The sequence below is a fragment of the Macaca thibetana genome, chromosome 15, assembly GCF_024542745.1.
Source record: "Macaca thibetana thibetana isolate TM-01 chromosome 15, ASM2454274v1, whole genome shotgun sequence".
Classification (NCBI taxonomy): Eukaryota; Metazoa; Chordata; class Mammalia; order Primates; family Cercopithecidae; genus Macaca; species Macaca thibetana.
Window position 1 is genome coordinate 65,787,201 of NC_065592.1, and position 22,593 is coordinate 65,809,793.

General features: G+C 38.4%; 1 protein-coding gene across 1 annotated transcript in view; it reads left to right on the plus strand.

The window, feature by feature from the left end:
* Positions 1-22,593, plus strand: part of FREM1 (FRAS1 related extracellular matrix 1) — a 171,935-nt gene that overhangs the window by 124,691 nt on the left and 24,651 nt on the right. The window contains 4 exon segments of the mRNA XM_050759578.1: positions 5,244-5,658; positions 10,973-11,174; positions 11,915-12,059; positions 21,894-22,023. Of these exon segments, the coding sequence (XP_050615535.1) occupies positions 5,244-5,658; positions 10,973-11,174; positions 11,915-12,059; positions 21,894-22,023 (892 nt within the window).

A 22,593-nucleotide genomic window follows, 5' to 3' on the forward strand; every position in this document is an offset into this window, starting at 1 on the left:
TTTTGTGCTTGCTAATATTCAGTTTTTAGTAGTTAAAAAGTTTCCTTTTAACCAAATACATTGATTCAAGTTAAAAATTGAATTGATAGAAAGCAAACTAGTAAATAATAAGAGTACACATAGTACAGGCATATGGCAAAAATATGATGTCAATTACTCAAGATTAGGAAACAAGGTTTTAGGGAGAAAATAAACAACAAAGGCTGAAAAGCATTGATTTGGTCCAATCCCTTATTTACACATAGGAAATCTGGCATTGCCTGAACACCTGCAATGCACCAGAGAATGTCCTGGACTCTTTTTTGTACGTTATTTTTCTTAAGCCTTATGCCACCACCTTGCGAGAGATGCAGTAGTGTTCCCATTTTACACATGAGAAAACCAAGGTTCCAAGAGGCAAAGGAAGTCACCTAAACTGATATAACTGAGTATCACTGCTGAATTTGGGGCTCAGACCTCATTTCCAGTGGAAGGTTCTTTCCATTATACCTCGTTGTACCAAAAATTTGTGGAGAATATGCATTTGTGCGAAGGAACCTCCTCAATGTGTCATTCTGATATTTGGCCAGCAGTTTTACATATTTATAATGGAAGAGCCTAGCATCTGCCCAAGACCCGAATTTTAATCTTATCATTTCACTAACCCAATCACGGACTGCTATGTTGTTTGTCAAGTGGCGCTAAACCAAAGCTGAAAGCCTGTTTTAATGAAAGTGTGATCATGGTGCTTTTTAAAAATTAAATATATGCAACCAATCTAATCACCTAAATTTATGTTGCTTGCTGTTAAATTTGGCAAGGAATTTGGCTGGGTAGAAGAGATAAATTCTGTGGCAGAGGATTTTCCCCCTTCCCTTTTTAATGTAAGCTATGGCAGCATTAATTAAATGGGGGAGTTTAATAGTCAGATTTTACCTTCTGCAAAAATATTTTGTGAATCATAAATTTCTCCTGCATTGTTTGGTGCTGCTGGCCTGGAAGAAAGATTTGGCAGCATGTTCTAGGACAGATGACACCGAGTGATTAGCAAGCTGACTTCAGCTGCTGGCAGCCGGGTACTAAAAGAACATGCTAATGTCCTCCATTTTGACATGCCGGCTGGACTTTTTTTTTTTTTTTCTGAGGAGCTGGCGCTATTTATGATTCCATTTTTATCTCTTAAATGCCATGACAGATGGCAGCTTCTTCAGCCAACTCTATTGCCAGGCAATGCAGAAAGCTTGAAAGCACCGTGGTAATGGTGAAATCAGACCAGGCAGGCACCCCAGTCAAATCTGAGAGTCATTCCCCAAATTTCATGAGAGCAGTGGTCATCCTGGCTGCATCTCTTCTCAGGGGGATGTAATAAGGGAAATTAAACAAAATGGACCCACAGAAGGGCTGCTACCACCAACTTCTTCACCTCAGAATGGATACCAGCATAGCAATGGCTTTATGGTTTTAAACCTTGAGAATATATTTGGAGGATTTAGGGGAGGGGATATTTGGAAGACCATCTGATCGGTCAGCTTTTCCAGACACAAACAGCACTGACCTTGTTTGACTTGTTCTGCTAGCTTTATTTTGACCGGGAACTCAACCGTAACCATTCACTCTGTCCCTCTCTCTGATGATGCCTCTCTGCCTGTGAGTAGTTTGCACTGTTACTTGTGAAAGTGGAATGATGTGTTTGATCCAGTCATGTTTAGAAATTGCATCATTTTCACCCCTGGCTTATTAGCTTTAGGTCAGCACAGACAGCTGCCTTGGTGTCCCAGATGGGAGCACTGGCCTCAGAAAACATATTTCTTACTCTTCTGTGGTCTGTGGCCCACGTGCCCTCACTCCCATCTGTCTGATGGCAGGCTGCCTGTTTCCAACGTGGGCAGATCGCGATCATCCAGCAGGGAGGGGTTTGAGATGGACAGCCTGGATCATAAGACAACTTCAGTGACCTCACAGAGGCCATGCACACATCGAGTAGATGTGGCCGTCCTGAGATGAGCTTTGAGGACCTCGTCAAGCATTTTTGCAATTCATTCTCCAGAGAGGAAAGTCAGAATTAGATATTCAAGATGGCTACCTCTGATGGAGTCCCTGGCACTCACTCAAGCTTGCATTTGGCTTTGTTGCTCCTGGTCCCATCTCTCCCCTTCTTTCTTCTTCCTTCTCTGCTGATATTTGACAAACTTTTAATAGTGCACAATGTCTATAGCTCTACAATTAATGCTAATGCTAAAAATACACATCCTTTGGCTTACATTTACGCTAACGTACCAATGGCTGATTTAACCCTCTCCACAGAGCACATTTGATATAGGGATCTGGTAAGGAATAGAGAGCCAGTTTATTTGTGAAACAGAGTAGAATGAGAGTTGTGAAACATATTTCTGGAGGGGGAAAATGGGAAAAAGGGAACTTGGAGGCACTGAGGGAGCACCTAGCCTCCTTCTTTATTTTATCATGGGTGAGATGATAGGATCTGGGGGGAATATGAAAAAGTAACAGAAAAACAATAGAATAAAGGCATAACTCTGTTCTCAGGCTCTGCCTGAGAAATAAAGCATAATTTTATACCTAAAAATGTGTATCAATTTACTTTTGAAACTGTGAAGGTAACTAAGTAAAAAGTTTGAAGAACAGACATATTTTTCTAGGTTCCTTGATTTTCTTTTTTTAAAATTATTTTTCTTTTTTTAAGATGAGGTTTTGCCATGTTGCCCAGGCTGGTCTCAAACTCCTGAGCTCGAGTGCTCCGCCCACCCCAGCCTCCCAGAGTGTCCGGACTATAGGCGTGTGCCATGGTGCCTGGCCTCTTTTCCTTTCCTTTCTCTTCTTTTCGTTTCGTTTCATTTCTTTTCTTTCTTTCTTTCTTTTTTCTTTCTTTTTTTTGGGACAGGGTCTCTCTCTGTTGCCCAGGCTGGAGTGTGGTGGCACGTTCATGGCTCACTGTAGCCTCGACCTCCCAGGATGAAGTGATCCTCCTAAGTCAGCCTCCCTAGTAGCTGGAGCTACAGGCACGCACCACCACACCCAGCTAAATTTTGTATTTTTTGTGGAGAAAGGTTTTTGCCATGTTACCCAGGCTGGTATCGAACTCCTGGACTCAAGCCATCTGCCTGCCTTGGCCTACCAAGGTACTGGGTTTATGTGCATGAGCCACTGCACCGGCATCTTTTTTTAATAAATAATTGATTTTATAAATACCTCATGATCCAGTGATGAAATTTCCCAATTTGTTAAAAATATACTTATCAAAGGTTTAATTTCATGAAAGGATAACTGATTGGGTTGTTTTAAGGAAACTATGTGGTTTTGCTCAATCTATAATTCTAAAGGCAATTGAATAGCTTTACAAACTGTAAAAAATGCTGCTATGGGGGAAATGTGTCAGGTTTCATTCTTTGCAAGTCTAGGTGTGTGAAATGTCAAAGTTTACTTTATTTGTTGTATTTCATTTAGCAGTTTTAACTTTTTGGACATGTATTTCTTTTTCTTTGCATCAAATCAGACATGTTTTCCTTGTTGGCAGTCTTATTAACTAGATAATTAGAAAACTAAAAAACTTCAGCGTAGCCTTCAAAGCAATATCAGTACTCAGCCAAACTCATCTCTTTTTACTTTTTGTCTAACTGCCTTCCCCGAGTCTGTGGTCGCAGGCAGGCTGGTTGACTAATTGCTCTCACACTATCTAGTTTCAGGTTTCTTCATGCTTAGAAGGATTGATGCTCAAACCCTGAAGGACAAGACACATTTCACAAAGAATAAAGAGACTGTTAGTCAAATCTGCCAGATTTGTAAAATAAATATAAATGCCATAACTTCTCTAATTAAAAAAGAAGCACCAAAGAAAATATACAATTTATATAGGTATATAAAATTTATACATAAAAATGTCCTATTAATTTATATATTCTACAAAAACATTATTTTTAGAGATTTTTGTATCAGTGGAATAGAAGAGTCCATCCTTCACGAATATTTCCAGCAACTACGGTACATGGAGAAAAGCTAATAAGACACAACTCTGATTATTTCTAAGTACATTTCTTTGGTGTACAGTGAATTTGTCAGTCCCATTTGATAGTAATGATTTCCTAACTTTTTGGAGTTTTAATATTGTGACTTCTTTGCGTAATTTCATGATACTCTTAATTCTTATTAAAATAAAAATTACACGTTGAAATGCTACAAAGATCATTTAAATCAGTGTTATTGTGAAATTGTCTTCAGTAGAATGTGGTTTCATGATCAATATAATCAAAAGCACGTTATGGTATCACAAATTTAAGACTATAAGAAAGATTTTGCTTATCTCAAATGCGTATCATTTCAGCTTTCTTTTTACAGTTTTGCAGCGGTGCTCAGGCATCACAACTCTTTGTGGTGGATTGTTAAGCCAGCATTTATTTTAAACTCTGCAAGAGTAGAGGGTGCAGGGATCAGAAGACCTGCATTCTAGTCTCAGCTTCATCTCCTACCTGCCTTATGATCTCCCATCAACTTTCTGAACCTTTCTTTGAAGCAGGAAGATAATCCTTGTGTAGCATAACTCTCACCTGTCTTACAGGGAGAAAGTGCAGAAGCACATGTAAACTGTAAGAGATTAGAGCCTCCTGTAATATTTTAGAGTTGGGTGGTACTTAGTGATCTTCTAGTCCATCCCATTCATTTTTCAGAGCTGTGGAAATGAGGCCTGGAAGGGAAAGATGATTTAAGTGAGATTACATGTCTGAGAAATGTGATCTGCTATTAAGAAATCTACCATAAAAACATATGAGTAGAATGAATTAGCTAAATTCAACCCATTTAGCACTTTAATCTATTGGTCTCCAAGTTATCAGACTTACAACTTTATTACACACCCATGAAAAAAAAATTGAAAAAATATAAATAAATAAAGGGGGTATGCTCTTCAAATTCGTATGATGAGTCTCATTGGTTGTGAAATTTTTATGTGGTGCAAGGCACATTAAGCACTGGTGAGCCTGAGAAATAGGATTGTCAGAATTCCCCTGTTGTATCACATGGGTCTATCATTAATGTTGTTGGGAAAATATTCTTGGGTGTAGAATGGTCCATTTATGCATTACTCTAGTGACTGGTTTAATGATAGGGATTCTTCTGCAAGATCTGCCCTTGATTTTTCATTTGAGTCACAACACAACATACCCTTTAGTAAAGGTGTGTATTATTATCGTTTCATTCCAGTAGATGGTGACACAAGAATCCATGCTGAAGGCTGCCTTACCTCTCTTTGCCAGATTCGTCATCAGCAATGGACTGCGGACCGAGCATGGGGTGTTTGAGATCACGCTGGAGACTGTGGACAGAGCCCTGCCCGTGGTAACCAGGAACAAGGGGTTGAGACTGGCCCAGGGGGCCGTGGGCCTGCTTTCCCCTGACCTCCTTCAGCTGACTGACCCTGACACAGCTGCGGAGAATCTCACCTTCCTCTTGGTTCAGCTCCCCCAGCATGGCCAGCTCTACCTGTGGGGAACAGGCCTACTTCAACACAATTTCACCCAGCAGGATGTGGACAGCAGGAATGTGGCCTATCGGCACTCAGGAGGGGACTCCCAGACTGACTGCTTTACTTTCATGGCCACAGACAGGACAAACCAAGGCTTTGTTGTGAATGGGAGAATGTGGGAAGAACCTGTTTTATTCACCATTCAGGTAAGTATGAAAAACACAGTTCATCTGCCAGAGATGTGAAAACAGTGACATCAAGAACTATTTTTTTTTTTTTTTTAGACAGAGTATTGCTCTGTCACCCAGGCTGCAGTGCAGTGACATGATCTTGGCTTACTGCAGTCTCCGCCTCCTGGGCTCAAGCGATTCTCCTGCCTCAGCCTCCTGAGTAGCTGGGACTATAGGCATGTGCCACCATGCCCAGCTAACGTTTTTGTATTTTTAGTAGTAACTAGGTTTCACCATGTCTGTCAGGCTGGTCTCGACCTCCTGACTTCAAATGATCCACCTGCCTCGGTCTCCCAAGGTGCTGGGATTACAGGTGTGAGCTACCACGCCTGGCCAAGAACTGTGTTTTAATTTCCTTTCCTGTTTAATTCAAATACAGATTATGCATCTACAGCACAAACAGCATATTAATATGAATGAAAGAGATATGGTGCCCTCATAGGTGCTAATGACTGACTGTGAGTGTCGATGGTAGCACAGAAAGGAGCAAAAGCCGTGGGCTTTGGAGCCAGACAGACCTAGGTTTGAATTTCTGCTTTGCAATGTATTAACTGTCTGACCTTAAAGAATTCATTAACTCTTCTGAATCTACTTTTCCTTCTTTGAAAAACATGCCTACAGCATTGTGGTGAGAATTCAATAGGATTAGGTATCCAAAGCAGTCGCATAGGGCCTGAAACATATTTGATGCTGAAACTTACGAGGCAGCATCTTTATACTATTACACATGTAATAATGATGAGGGTAATAATAGCAGCAATTGCAGTTCCTTTAGTGTTAACTGCAGGCCAGATCCACTCCACATAAATCTTATTTGATTCTCATAAAACTCATATGAAGCAAGTTTTGTTATTGACATTTTATAGATGAGGATACAAGTTCAGGAGTTAAATAATTTGATCAAATACATACAAAGACCTCAAGTCTTTCTGATCCCAAATTCTGTGTCCTTTCTATGACACTATGCTGCCACATTTGTTGACTATTACAAGGATTCCTGGAGGGCATAATGTGTTTTTCTTTTTTAAGTCAAAACACATCAAGTATATTCTGGCTCTCAAACCCTTGAATCTACTCTCCTTGGAAGTAATTCACCCTCTTCTACACACTCTCACCAAACACAAAATAGTTAAAATTTATCTCTCGCTTCAGAATACTTTCTGACTAGTAAAATAGTTACATTTTTCCATTGCTCTGAGACAGAGAGAGAGAGAGAGAAAAAAGAAAGAGACAAAGAGACATTTTTTTTAGGAAATTGGCTGATGGCTCATGCAATTTTAGGGCCTGGCATGTCCGAAATACACAGGGCAGGTTGTCAGGCTACAAATTTCTTTCTTTCTTTCTTTCTTTCTTTTTTTTTTTCCTTTCTTTTTTTTTTTTTTTTGAGATAGAATCTTGCCTGTTGCCCAGGCTGGGGTGCAGTGGCGCGATCTTGGCTCACTGGAAGCTCCGCCTCCCGGGTTCATGCCATTCTCCTGCCTCAGCCTCCCGAGTAGCTGGGACTACAGGCACCTGCCATCACACCTGGCTATTTTTTTGTATTGTTTTTAGTAGAGACGGGGTTTCACCGTGTTAGCCAGCATGGTCTTGATCTCCAGACCTCGTGATCCGCCCACCTCGGCCTCCCAAAGTGCTGGGGTTACAGGCTACAAATTTCAGCAGGAGTTAACGTTGCAATCTTTAGCCCAAAGGAGTCTGGAGGCAACATTCCTTCCTTTTTGGGGGACTTCAGTCTTTTCTCTTAAGGCCTACAATTGATTGGCTGAAGCCCACTTGCATTATGGAGAGTGATCTCTTTACTCAAAATTTACTGATGTAAACGTTAATCCCCTCTAAAACACACCCTGCAAAGTTGACACATAAAATGAAGCCTCACAGAGTCTATCTATGAGGAAAGCCTTGAGAGCATAGAGTGGGTTCTGGATGAGTCCTTGGCAATCAGGAGGTCCAGAAAATGCAATGAAATGATGCACTAGGAGAAGAAAGAAGATATTGACATCGTGGACACAGTAAGAAGCACTTTGTATTAAAATTATTGTTTTTATTTTTAATCATACGTTTTAATTGATCTTAGTCACATTCCCTCTTCAGTCTGTTAGTGTCTTTTTTTTTTTTATTCCTAACTCCCTAACCTAGGTTGAGACCTGTCTCTGTACTGTCCCACCAGGGATACTTTTCTGGGTCTCTTTGGCTGCAAATTTATATGAATTATAAATTCTGAGTGTAGACGTCACAGTTCCTTCCTATACTCCATAGCACAGATGGAAAAGAGGATGGAGATTGGGGAAAGTACCAGAACTTGAATCAGGTCTCTCCCAACACCAACACTCATCTTAAAGAGCATGGCTATTATAAGAGAGTTATCTATTGGAAGTTGTGGAATTTACTGATAGGAAAATGTTGGACATACATTGTAAAGTTTCTTTTTTTGTCAAAAGTATAAGGCTTTCCTTGAAAAAAAAAAAAAAAAATCATTATGTGTAAAAACCCCACAAGGTAAGCTTCAAACTTCCTCCAGTAATTCCCCAGAACCCTCAGTCTCTTTGAGCAGAGAAGTCAAGAGCCTTTAGAAAGTGACTGAACCCACCAGCAGTGGAGGAGAGATGACGCCCTCAGTGTCTTGCCTTCAAGAGCTTTTTCTGCCAAGACAATATGGATGTTGACCACCACTGAGTGGTAAACTAGTCCAAATAAGTCTCCCAACTATGGGTAAACTATTTTTCTGGTGGTACCTGAGTAATTGAGGGCCAAACTACGCCAAAACACAGGTGTATTTAACTGACACAGTCACAACCTGACATTCATTTTGTAGGAAATCTTTTCTGTCTGACCAAAATTGTTGCAACTGTTGCAACCTGTACTTCTCCTTTAAAGGGGTCAGGTGAGGGAGAAAAACGTCATGCCATTGCTTTCTGTGCATTTCCTGTAAATACAACACAAGTTATCAAAGGATAGAGCTTTCTTTTAAAAAAATCTAGAAACCCAATATTTAAAAATGCTTCTGGTGTACTGAGCCAGAAGATCTACTTTTGACAAAGCTAGAAGTTGAATAAGACCTAGGATATATTTTAATGTGACCAGAGACATGACGGGACCGTGTTGCTAGGGTTTAGATGTTTTTTTAAAAACACATGATCACAACAGGCATTTATTACTTTTGTAACACTTTCATTTTTAAGGAATTATAACATCCAAAACCAAAATAAAACAACCATCCTACATTCAACTATTCATTTAGTATCAACTTGGGTATTTTTTGTATGGCTTAGAAGTACTTTAATTTTCCTCTTCTTCCACTAACCATCTCTCTTACTGGCCACATGGTTGTCAGAGCTTCTTCCCTCACAGGCCACAATGACAATTGGACCCCCAACCTCACTGCTCTGAAAGTTGCCACCCATACTCTTCAGGAGAGGAGAAGAATGACTGTGACTTTTGAAAATGTTTGTTGCTTTTTTGGTTTATAAAATAAGTATGTATTGTAAATAATTCATAAACTACTAGAAAAAAAATTATTGACGACCATACCACTCCAAAAACTATTGTTGGGGGCTTTCTTCCATTCTTTTATTTTGTTCAATTAAAAATGGGATGATATTATATATACTATTTTTTATGCATGCTGCCTGTTTCCATCTTCATGTATTTTGAACATTTCCTTATGTCATTAACTATTCCTGATAGTTCTTGATAACTAATCATATTCCTGATAGCATGATTTTTAAAGGCTGCTTGGAACTCAGTCTCAGGTGGAGATGGTTTATAAATCCCCTGGTGGACTTTTCATTCTTTTTGTAAATTGCTTTTATAAGTAGTATTTTAGTGAATATATATCCAATCATTTTTGCATACATATCTGTTTCTGCAAGATACAGAAAAATTTTTACTATTTTGTACCCCTACCAGCAAAATATAAAAATATCTGTTTCTTCACATATTCATCAGTGTGAGTTGTAATTATTTCTTTTTTTTTTTTTTTTAAGAATCTTGCCAATTTGAGAGGAAAAAATGGTTGGTTGTGACAAAATTTCTTATGAAATAAACAGAGGAGGAGCTGTAATCTTTCTCCACCCCAAAACAAATGAACACATTTGTGCAAATCTCCCAGACTTTTGCCTATGTCTATACAAACATTATGTATAGATAAATATATATTTTTAACAAAAATAGTATTATAATTATATTCTAATTCTATTCTGCAACTTGCTAGGTTTTTCAGTTAACACAAAATTGGGGAAATTTTTCATCATCAATTCATTTTCTCCCTTATTCTTTTTAATAGCTACAGAGTAGTTCATTGTATCATAATACACAAAAATATACATGGTCTTATCATTGACATGAATTCTTTACTTTGCTAGGGCAAAGTAAGATTTACAGTAGTATCAGTTTGGTGTAAATGAAATTAAGAACCGAGAGATTAGGAGTGAGGGGAATGAAAATTCTTTTACATATTTTCTAGTATCAGTGGCGAATCTGTTCTAATCCATCCAAACCTGCTCTGTCCTTAACCTACAACAGTCATCTTACAAATGCAAGATGCACTGAGCTCCATACAGACTGAACAAGGTCCTTTGTTGTGTTTGAACCTACACTTCTGTTCTCACTTACGAGTAATTGCTCATCCACCATCTTCACAAATCTAGTCCACCTGTTCAGCTACCTGGCTCTCATCCTCAATGAAACAAATATGCAAATGTCTAGAAATAATCACCTTTAACTTTTTCCTTACTGAGGTATCTCTATTTTTATTCAACATTTTTGCCAGTTGAAAAAAAGACATGCCAAAAATTTTTTCTATATATTTGTAAACCCTCACAATTTTGTGTCTGTAAATCACTAAACACCAGGAAAATGGGGGAGGTTCTTCTGTGGAGTTAACATGAAGTCTGCCCTAGAATTCTTGGGTCAATTTTAGTGTATTAATTTAATAGACATTCCCTGGGCTTCTGTTATGGTTCAGGCACTGTGCCAGGTGCAGGGAATCCATGGCGGTAAAAGACCTGACGCCTGCTCTCTCGGAACTTGTATTCCTAAGTGGGAGTCAGGCAATAGATAAATTGATAAAGTGGGATCAAGGATTACGGTGGAAAGTTGGCCTCTGTTCCAAGCACTGTGATATTTGCTGAGGCTGTTGTGAACAGGACAGTCTTTAACAGGAATCCGCTAATGAGGAGTAGAAGGAATCCAAAACGCGGGACAGTGTGTCATTGTTGAACCAATAAAGCCCAACGTTGCATGGGGGTGAGGGGCCTTTGGCTAACATTGTATGTCGTTGTTGATGATCCAGGTGGACCAACTGGACAAAACAGCTCCTCGTATCACACTCTTGCATTCCCCTTCTCAAGTGGGGCTCCTGAAAAATGGCTGCTATGGGATTTACATCACTTCCCGCGTGTTGAAGGCATCAGACCCTGACACTGAGGACGATCAGATCATCTTTAAAATTCTACAAGGCCCAAAACATGGACATCTGGAGAACACAACAACAGGTACTGGCTTCCTTAATCCTTATAATTGCTCATTTTAAAATACCCAGTGGCTGGCAGGGCTAGAGAGTAATTTAATTAAGTGTAGGCCCATTTGGTAAACACTCCCCAGGGCTTACTGATAGATGCAGTTTATAAATCAATATTGGTCCTAAAGAGGGTTTGGAGCTGAGCCTTCCTAAATTTATCCTGACTGGAAGAACCAAATACTGATATACAACTGTTGATCATTTATAATTTTTTTTGCAATAGCTGATTATAGTATATTCAAAGGAACATAGTGTCAGGACCAATTTCCTACTTGTGACCAATTTTTTCTTCTGTCATGAATTCTAAATGACTCTAAATGATGTCAGATTTTTTTTAAAGTTCTTGGTTTTTTTCCTAATGGTTTCTCTGGATTGTATATTATTTCTCCTTTATGAGCACAATGATCATAATACATCATTAAACAGGATGGCACCAAATTACGGATTTTTATTACAGTATCTTTCCATTCTCCTTCACTTTATTTTTATATTTTTTAAGGCAAATATTTCTGAAGCAGTCAATTTAATGCCTAATTTAAGCTTGTTGCATTTGAGTTTTAAGATAGTTACAGTAATGCTAATTTCTTTTTGTAAAATGTACCTTAGCTGTTTTTTTAAAGATGTGTTTAAAATAAAATAGCCATACAATTTTATTAGCTCTTATTTAATGTTTTGTTTGATTACCCATGATATTCATTTATTTCTTTTTTGTAGGTGAATTTATCCATGAGAAATTTAGCCAAAAGGACTTAAACAGTAAGACTATTCTTTACATCATAAACCCATCTTTGGAAGTAAATTCAGATACCATGGAATTTCAAATCATGGACCCCACAGGGAACTCGGCCACTCCTCAAATGTAAATTCTCTTGCTTATTTGGTAGTCCTGCATGTTACATCCAGAATGTATCTGAATATTAGGAAAGTGAAATGTTCTTTTAAAAACAGAACCCAAGATGTTAAGTTAATAGACCGTTCCACAAGCTCATGGAATTTACTTTGGAGAATGAATTTTCTTTTTATTACTGCTTGATAATAGGAAAGCCAATAGCTTTACAGAGTACAGAAACATTAAAAAGCTAAGTTGACATTCATATTATGCATGTCAATGTATACACTTTTATAGACAGGGAGGTTTCTGTCTTAACAATTCACTAGCATCCAACACTGAGTTTGCAGGTTCATGTAGCGATTGCACAGCAAGAGGTCACTCTAGGACCGTGTTAGTAACTATAGCCTTCTAAAATGTCTGTGGTCGGAGAAATGAGGTAGTCAAGAAGATTTAGCCAAATATCTTCTCTTTTTCTTATGAAGAAAATTACAATTACCTGACAGTCCATTTATAAGGTGATAAACTTATCCTAGGTAAGATGAAGATAGTGTAAAGAGGAAAACAGACTTTGGAAGGTGTGTGAAGGGTATGACCCTCAAAATAGCAAAAGTAACACATCTTCAAAATTAACAAGATTAACAGACCACAGCAATTTCACTGACTGGGTCCCTATTCCAGACTTTTCTTGAATGTAGACCCTGAATAGCTTACTAGCTAACAGATAGTCATAGAAAGGTCTGTCAGAGTCCAGGTCTTCTGGTACTGTGCTCTTTTTATTGTTTGTTTTGCTTGTTTTCGATACCCTTCCCAGATACCGCAAAGAAAAGGTGTTCACTTGTCCTTGTTTTAGTAGTCACCATATCCTAGTCATACTAAGCATCATAAGTGATACAGCTCTGTTATACTCCTTTTATGGTGGAGTATAGACTAAGAAAAGAAAGCCGAGAAACTCTGCAGTCTTCAGAATTCTTGCATTTTCTTTCGGATCCTGAATTGTAGTTCTAAAATCTGACCAGCAGAGGTCACTGTAGTCATTGTCAGAAAAAAAAGCCAGCATGCTTTTCTTAGCAAACCACATTCCCAGGGTCCCATTCCGTTGCCCTGATAAAATGTAGAGCCTGGCCCAGATTTATTAACTCCACAGACTTTTATCGCGTGGCTACTATATGCCGGGTGCACAGTACTAGGAGCTGGGGAATAGGTTAGAACAAAGTAGACCTGGCCCCTGATATTAAAATGTAATCTTGAGATTACAAAACATAAAACAGATGACCTCCACCCATTAAACTCTTTGCCTAAGAGAAATAATTCCTCAGGATCACAATCTTTATAGAAAAATACATCAACTACTTGCAACGTTAGACAAATATCTTCCAATTCTCAAGAAAATGTAAAAAACAAAACAAAACAAAACAAAAAAAACCTGCTCCAAACACATTAATACATGGACTTTCCTTTTTTTTTTTTTTTTTTTTTTTTTTTTTTTTAACATTTTAAGAGTAATTCAATTAAGAAAACATAGGAATGTTGGTCAGACTTGCTACTGACCTAATGCTGACCTCTGGTCCTCCATGTGTGAGTGCAGTGTAGCTGATAGAGAATTTTCTTCCCCCAGTAATGATGCTAGGCTGATATTGCTTCACCCACAGCCCCTTTCAATCTTTGTCACTATCAAGGACATTGCTTTTGGAAGATGATTTATATTTTTAAATAACTCTCAAATTCATATGAGAATTACGGCAAAATTTGCTTAATTTAATTATAACATTAATTGAGGCCATTTTAAATAGCCTCCTGCTTTTTTGGATATTAACTTTCATGTATCTGTGCTGGAGATGTTTCTAGTTCAACTTGATATAATTTGTTCATTTGTTCATGACTGAACAAAATGCTGTGGCATACGCCTACCAAGGGGTAATACAGAGAGAAGTTTTATTTGATTCTGACATATATTAGGCTATTTTCTTTATAAGGGATGGGGGGGTAAAATTACTCAGCATTTATCATCATCATTTTTGAACAGTATAGTTGTCCTCAATCCCATTTGTAAGCAGATATTTTTGGAACTAGGTGCACAATTTTCCAGTAAGAAGCAAGGTTATGAATAGTGGTTCATCTTCCCAAGACAGCCAGCCAGAATGTAGTTACAAGTACAATATAAATTACAGTCATTTGCAATATAATTGGTGTTTGCTCTATTTCATTGCTATTCATTTAATCATTACAACCACCTATGAGTCAGGTACCATCATCATCTGAAATTTACAGATGAGAAAACTGAGGACAGAGCTAGAAAGTGACTTTTCTAAGTGGAAATGCAGCCTTAGAGTGCGTGATTTTTCTCAGCACACAAAAACTTTTTGCCCATTTTAAGGACTGTGCTAATCTGGCCTGAAGGGAATGGAACAGCAGGCTTGTCTTCTTTCTCTTCAGACACTGGCCACCCAAGCAAGAAAGAATACTGACTCATATAGGGCCTTAAAGTTCAGTGGGGTTTTTAAAACATTTAAATTATAGACCTCTATGTTAGCGTGCACTTCATATCTAACACACTAGAATTTATACTATAGATAATAAACCACTGAACTTGGAGCTAGAGGACAAGGTTTGAGCTCTGCCCTTCATCTAGTGACTGTTCAAGCCTTAGTTATCTCTTCTGTAAAATGGAAGCGATACTACAATTTGTTTAGAAAAACAAATGAGATGTGTAATGTATATGAAAGCATCTTGTGTATTTAAAGTCCTTAACAAATGCAACTTGTGGTGGTGATTACTATTGTAGTTAATTCATGTGGGTACAATAATTGACTGAAGAAGTATCCCAGAGACATTTGGTGGATTAGAAAGCCTGCCTCTAATTAGAAATTGATCCTGGGATGAATCACAAAGTAAACAATCAATATGCCTATTAATCAATGAGCTAAATGCTGTAGAACTTTGTGTTGTTCTTTGGCTTAGACAAGATTAATAGATTCATATTCGTCATATCTGAAAGGGTGAAACCTCTGTGATAAAGCTAGAGGGACTGCAGGGTGCCGTCTGGAACAGAAATGGGCCTGTTTTAGAGCACGGGAAGGACCCATGTTCAGTGGGAAGTTGAGAATCTTGACTGTTGGTCAGTTTTGGCTATTGCAGGATTCCTATGGAGTATCAGTCCTGAAGGATGAATAGATGCTGCACTATAAAAAGCATTTGGAAATGCTTGTTTCGTGAGATTCATCAAGTTATTGCCAGCTAGCTAGCTTGCGCGCTTGTTTAACTGCATCACATCCTAGAGTCATCGAGATGTGCGTGTGGATTGGGAATCTCTCAGAAACGAAGCCTAGGCAGCAAATCTCAACCCAACTGGGCTGTAGAATCGCCTCTCTCGACCCGCCACCCCACACACAGGCAGGATAGCTCAGGGAACAAGTTTTTCATGGAATACATCTGGAAGTCACTTTATTGTAAATAGAAATTATTTTATAATGCTGATATCTATGGAAATTTGCATAATGATTTAGATTTAGCTAAGTGCCTACATTTCAGGCACTGTGCTAGGTGTTTTCACGAGTTGTCTAATTTTATCTGCAAAACACAATCCTCTGAGGATAAGGAAATAAAGCTCAAGGCTTTTAAGTAATTGTCTTGAAGTCACTGGAGGGTGAGCCCTGAACTCCCGACCTAAGTGAGTGCTCATCTTATCGCCTCACCCCTTGGCTGCACCCCTCACAAGCTCGTGCCTGTTTTCTAGTCCAAGCTGAATCTCCAAGATGATCTGCAGAAGCCCCAAACTAAGTTACACAGGACCCACATCATTCATGAAAAGCACTTCTGTGGACCACAGAATGTGGCCAACTTCTGACCAAGGTTGTTTTCCTAATACAACTTCCATGTGGACCTCTTTCTTGTGCCCACTGGAGAAAAGTGAACTTCAAAAGCCATGTTAAATGCAGAAGTCCTTGATGACTCAGTGACTGTTTCTCCAGTTCTGCACTCTGGTTCTTCCCCCACCTCTGGCAACGCACATTCTAACTGTTCTTTTGTCCGTTTTTGGCTTTAAAAGAGAAGGGACGGAAGAATAAAAGGAATTTCCATCAGGCAAACTTTGCAATATTTAGCAGTTTTTATGAAACACCTGGTAGGGGAAGAGGTTGAAACTGTTGGCTAGCTAATACCTCCACATTACCTGCAAGCCAGGAGTTAAGGTTTTTGTCTTCAGACTAGGTCTTAGGAAAGCACAGACGAAGGGAAGGAAAATAGCACTTATTAAGCACCCACTGTGTACAGGTGCTTTATACATATTAAGTAATTTTAATTTTAATCATTTGACATGAGTGTAATTCTCCTCAATTTTAAGATAATGAAAACCGAGGCCTAGAGAGACTGAGTAACTGACCGTAATCACACACTAATCAGTGGTTACAAGGTGTGCTTGATTCCAAAGCACTTGTTTTGGGTACTCACTATGCGGCCTCTTGGCTAACCCCATTATCAAGAGAAAAAGAGAAAAATGAAAACGCAGGTGTTCATAGCATTCGATTATGGAGTTTAATAGTGTCATCTTTGAATTGATAAGTCTTAGATTGGATACTTGAAAAAATATTTTTTAACATTTTCAGGAATTCTTGTCACATGCTACTTGATTATAAATGAAGATATAGTTATAAGGATAGTAATTTAATCACAATTTTAGCTTCTGTAAACCTTTTGCTGAGAAGCTCAAAATACTTAATGAGAATTCATGAAGGTTCACTTAACCCCTTTGAAGTACAGACTTATCTTTATTGCACTTTGTAATGTGTAATAATTACATTATTATAGGAAGCAAGGAAACTGAGGCATAGAGAGTCTAAATATCTTTTTCATAGACTCTTGTTAACCTGGATTAATGCCCCAATTCCCAAACTGGTGATTTAAATCCAGGTATTTCTTTCAGCTTATTGTTTCTTCATAAGTGAATCAAATAGCTAGAAAATAAAATATCAGAAAGAACATATTTATTAGTCCAGGACAGGGTGTCTCAACGTTGGCACTGTAGACGTTTTGGGACAAATCATTTGGTGTTAAAGGGGACTCTCCTGGACACTGCGGAACATTCACCAGCACCCCAGGCCTCTGTCAGCTGAAGGGTAGCATCACCCTCTTCCCAGTTGTGGCAATTAATACATCTCCAGAAAATGCTGAATGTTAAGAATTACATGCATGCCTTAGAAAATAGCATACATATGTTTTAAGAAATTATGAATTATGTTAGAATGCTCATTTATCAATGCCATCTTTCTCTCTATGCTAATAAAGCCTAACAATAGTCAAAGAATCCAGAGTAAGTCAGGGCTAGAGAGAACATGTGAGAATCATCTAGCCTAGCGTTTTTTTCCAAGTGTATGAAAGATGATGTTAGTAAGGTTGGGGAGGAAAATATTTTCGATGGTTGTATTAGTCTGTTTTCACACTCTAATAAAGACATATCTGACACTGGGTAATTTATAAAGAAAAAGAGGTTTAATGAACTCATAGTTCCACGTATTTGGGGAGGACTCACAAGCATGGCAGAAGGCAAAAGGCAAGTCTTACATGGTGGCAGGCAAGAGAGAATGAGAGAGCCAAGTAAAAAGGGAAACCCCTTATAAAATCATCAGATCTCGTGAGACTTATTCACTACAATGAGAACAGTATGGGGGAAACCGCCCCCATGATTCAGTTATCTCCCACCGGATCCTTCCCACAACATGTGGGAATTATGGGAGTACAACTCAAGATGTGAGGACACAGCTAAACCATATCAGTGGTCAACTTAGCTCAGGAAACAGTGGGATAAATAAGATTCATTCATTCAGTTAACAAACATTGAACACTCACCATGTTTTAGACACTCTACAAGACACCTGGGTTACCACAATGAACCAAAGACCTGTGCTTCCTTGGAGCATATATAGGATCTAAATCAATATGATAGTATGCTTGTTGTACGTGGTACATGCTTTGGAAAAATGAAAAACTTGGTCAGGAGAAGGGGGATTAGAAGTGCTGTTTTTGGGAAAGAGATTGTGATTTTAAACTGGGTGTTTAAACAACATTCTTTTACCTGACTGCTTAGAGCTGGTGAATGACAGAGGGACCTGAAGCCTCACAAGTTCAAATCCAATTTTATTTCCACTGCTCCATGCCATGTCTTCCACTTACAGCAGTGGTTTTCAGGGATCTGAATTTAGCTTCACATTGTACCAGTTTTTGCTTTCTTTCTTTTCTTTTCTTTTTTTTTTTTTTGAGATGGAGTCTTGCTCTGCCACCCAGGCTGGAGTGCAGTAGTGTGATCTCGGTCACTGCAACCTCCGTCTCCCAGTAAACTAGTTTTTTTCTATTGTGACAAACACATTAAAACCACATATAGAAGAAATTCTTGAGTGGGGGTGACTCTTCTCCCAAGGCTTCTCCCAAGGAGCATTTGTCAAGGTCCAGAAACATGTTTGGTTGTTGTGACTAGAGGGAAGTGGTGCTACTACATCTAATGCGAGGAGGACAGGGATGCTGTTAAACATCATTCCCACACAGGATGGCCTCCCACAACAAAGAATTGTCTGGTCCAAAATGGTTGGGAAAGCCTGAATTAGAGACTTAAGGAGTTTCTCCTCCTGCTAAATGACTTGAAGTGATTGCCATATGGGTTACATATAAAGTGTGTCCATGGCATACAGTTCTGACCGTAGAATGACAGGTGACAGGAAATTGAAAGCTTTGTTAAAATGGGAAGATATGAACCAATCTTTATCTACATGACATCTACACGTCTAGAACTTTACAAATCTCTTTCATGGGCTCCTGGATTTGGACATTTACATGATGCCAGGCATATAGCTGTGTAGCTTCTTGCAGGGAAAATTCCCAGATGATTGACTACATCTCTTATTTTTCTTCCACGTGTTTGTATACAGTTTAAGCAATCACCGTCTCAGCATAGAAAGATCTTCTCAAATACAGTACTGCAAAAAGCAGAAAAAAAATTCACATTCAAAACATATATTGTATATATTCTGTAGATATGCAGGTGCTTTGCTATTTAGACATTTTTTCTCAAAAATATATGGCCTGGCTTAAATTTCATGGCTTTTCAATAATTCTTTATTATTTGTAGTGAATAGTCTTAAGAAAATAAAATAGAGCATTGTGTAATGACAACCTTGACCTGTAAGCATTATGCAGCATTCAACTGGTGCATCAGGGAAATGCATGCACATTCCCAAACACTAAGACCCTTTGTACCTTGAAGCTGAACAGCCCTCTGAATGGTTCCCTTCTGGATCTAGATCAGAAATCAAATTGCATTTAGCTTTTTGCCTTGAGGTCACCAGGAGCTACAGAATGGCATTGATAGATTTTTACTTGTCATGGTTAGCATTAGCGATGGATGAATTCTCAGAATAATTGGACATTGAAACTCATTTGAACCCTACTGATAGCTGAAATCCATGCAAATGTATTTGTTTCATCCTTTCCCACTGCCCTCCTTTCCTTCCCATTTCATCTTTCTCTCTTTTCCCCTAATCTATCTTGCTGACTTTTTTTTTCTTTCTCATTTACCTGGATCCTTTTGGGATTCTTTGCAACATATTTCTATTGGCATTTATGATATCCTTGTTGTTGTTATCTTGTAATTCTTTAAGCACACACTAATCCATCCTATCTGTGGGAGATATGTTCTAAGACCTCCAGTAGATGTCTGAAAGTGCAAATAGTATTGAACCCTGTGTACACTATGCTTTTTCCTATACTGCACATACATTGCTATGATAAAGTTTAATGTACAAGCTAGACACAGTAAGAGATTAATCACAATAACCAATAATAAAATAGAACAACTATCATGGGATGCCAGCATCACTACTCTTGCATTTTGGGGCCATGATTACAGAAAATTAAAGTGACTTAACACAAGCACTGTGATACTGTGGCAGTCAGTCTAATAACCAAGCCAGCTTTGGAGTGACTAATGGGCAGGTAGCATCTTCTGTGTGGCTGTGCTGGACAAAGGCATGATTCTTGCCCCAGGTGGAATAGCAGGGGATGATGTGAGATTTCATCACACAGAACTCAGAACAGCATGATGTTTAAAACTTATGAATTATTTGTTTCTGGGATTTTTCACTTAATATTTTCAGACCACGGTTGACCACAAGTAACTGAAACCTTCAGAAAGCAAATTGTGAAAAAGAGGTATTACTGTAATCATTTATTTCTGTTTCTTGATCTGTTTCATGCCAGATCTGAATTCAGTTGCATCTGAGACCCATGAAGTTTCCAATATTTTTTGATATTAGGATACTGTTTTCATATTTAAAATTTTATTAATATGAAGTAGCAAGAAACTCAGGGGCAATAAATTTTAAATCTGATTGAATAAACATGTATGTTTACATAGATTCATGAGCCCCTGTGATAATTCCATGGTCTCACCCTACCCTTGCCCCCTGGCCCATGATGCTCAGCTATGAACCTATGCTGTTGAGTTTATCTGGCTGGTGAGCTTAATCCATAGAACGTGATTTTGACACATGATCAGTGTGGACACAGTGGTTATTTGAAGACAGACTTCCTCCCTAATATGAATGGCCCCAGGAATGCCTGGAGAGTGTGTTAAATGTGTGAACCCATGTTCCATATGGTAGCACCCAGAATTTCTAGTTCCACAAAAAAAGAAAGAAATTATAATAAATAAACTTAAAAGTTGAGAGGAAAGAGTCTGAATCTGACTAGAAGTTTGGGAAGTACAAGTAAGGCAACCACTGAGGATTTTGTAAATTTAGAATAAAAGGCAACTGAATAAAACGAAAACAACGGAGGTGCAGTTAACAATCATGGCGAAGGTTTCTTGCGTCTTTTATCCTGCTCTATAGTAAGGTTACAGATGGCGAATAAAAAAAAAAAAAAAAAAAAAAGCCAAGACCTCATAAAGCAAAATGTTTCTGGGTAAAGATAAAACTGTATTGCTCTGCTTGAGCTCACAAAACAGTCACGAAGAACTTCAGTTGGGGAGAGAAATGGTAGAGGATGGATGGAAGATTTGGCATTAGATTTATGCTTGGATTTCATCTCTGCTATTAGCTTTGTCATGACTTTTTGCCTTTAAGTTAGTTACTTAACCTCTCTGAGTCTTGTTTGTTTGTTTGTTTGTTTTTGGAAAAAAATGTTCCTCTCTAGATGAAGATTAAAGAAGACAATTTCCACCAAATGTTGGACTCACTAAATATATTGTAGAAAAAAAGACCATCCTCTCTTTATCAGGTTTATTTAGTTGTATAGTTGCATCCAAGCCTCATACCAGTAGAGTCATTTTCTATGCACAGAAAGAGAAACAAATAACACTTATGAAACACATAATTACTAAGCACATCCTCAAGAATATTTTGTTATTAAACTGAACCCAAGTTCAGAGAAGATCTCTGTCCGGAATTGTTCTTGTTGTACCAATTATCCTTATCTAAATGATAAGATAGAAGACTTCGTATCAGTGTCTTTTCCAAAAAGGAATGTCTCCTTGAACTTAACTGCTGGTTCCTTTCCCTTCAAAACATTCAAGATTGAGTCCCCTTTTAGTTGTAAATATCTGTGGGAACTTCAGCAGCCTTTTAACCCTAGATTCTTCATTTGTAAAATGGAATTCTAATCCTTACTCTGTCTACCTTACAGGGTTGTTGTAAGGATCAAATGAGATAACGTTAGTATGAATTCTTTGTGAACCAAAATGTATCAAATAAGCGTAAGGAATTTCCATCACTGGTGTAGGTTGATCAACCATCTTTTTCCACTCAGTCTGCTCAGTGGAGAATCCCTACAGGCATATACTATGCATTCTTATGATTTATCTTTTCCTTTCACACACAGTTTGGAACTGAAGTGGTCTCATATTGAATGGTCACAGACCGAATACAAAGTCTGTGAGAATGTGGGTGTGTTGCCCTTGGAAATTATCAGAAGGGGATATTCCATGGACTCGGCCTTTGTGGGTATAAAGGTAATGACTCTGAAATGTAAATTATCAAGCTAAAACTTATGTTGCTGGTTGGTGTCTTTCATTATATTTTTTTAGAAAAATTCAGAGTGACCAAGGAAATTTCAAATTGTAGGGAGATCCTACTATTCTAAAGATTCTAACCACAAAAGCTCCTTGTCCCTCCATCCATCATCTAGCTTCATAAATTCTGAGATATGATTTTTTAGTGTATGTGTTGCTGAAGCTAGCACAAGAATTATTATTATTATTATTTTGAGACAAAGTCTCGCTCTTGTTGCCCAGGTTGGAGTGCAATGGTGCAATCTTGGCTCACAGCAACCTCCACCTCCCAGGTTCAAGTGATTTTCCTGCCTCAGGCTCCTGAGTAGCTGGGATTGGAGGCACCTGCCACCACACCCTGCTAATTTTTGTATTTTTAGTAGAGATGGGATTTCACCTTGTTGGCCAAGCTGGTCTCTAACTCCTGACTTCAGGCAATCCATCCACCTTGGCCTCCCAAAGTGCTGGGATTACAGGTGTGAGCCACTGTGCCTGGCTGAGATATTAATTTTTAAAATCCATTTTTGATTT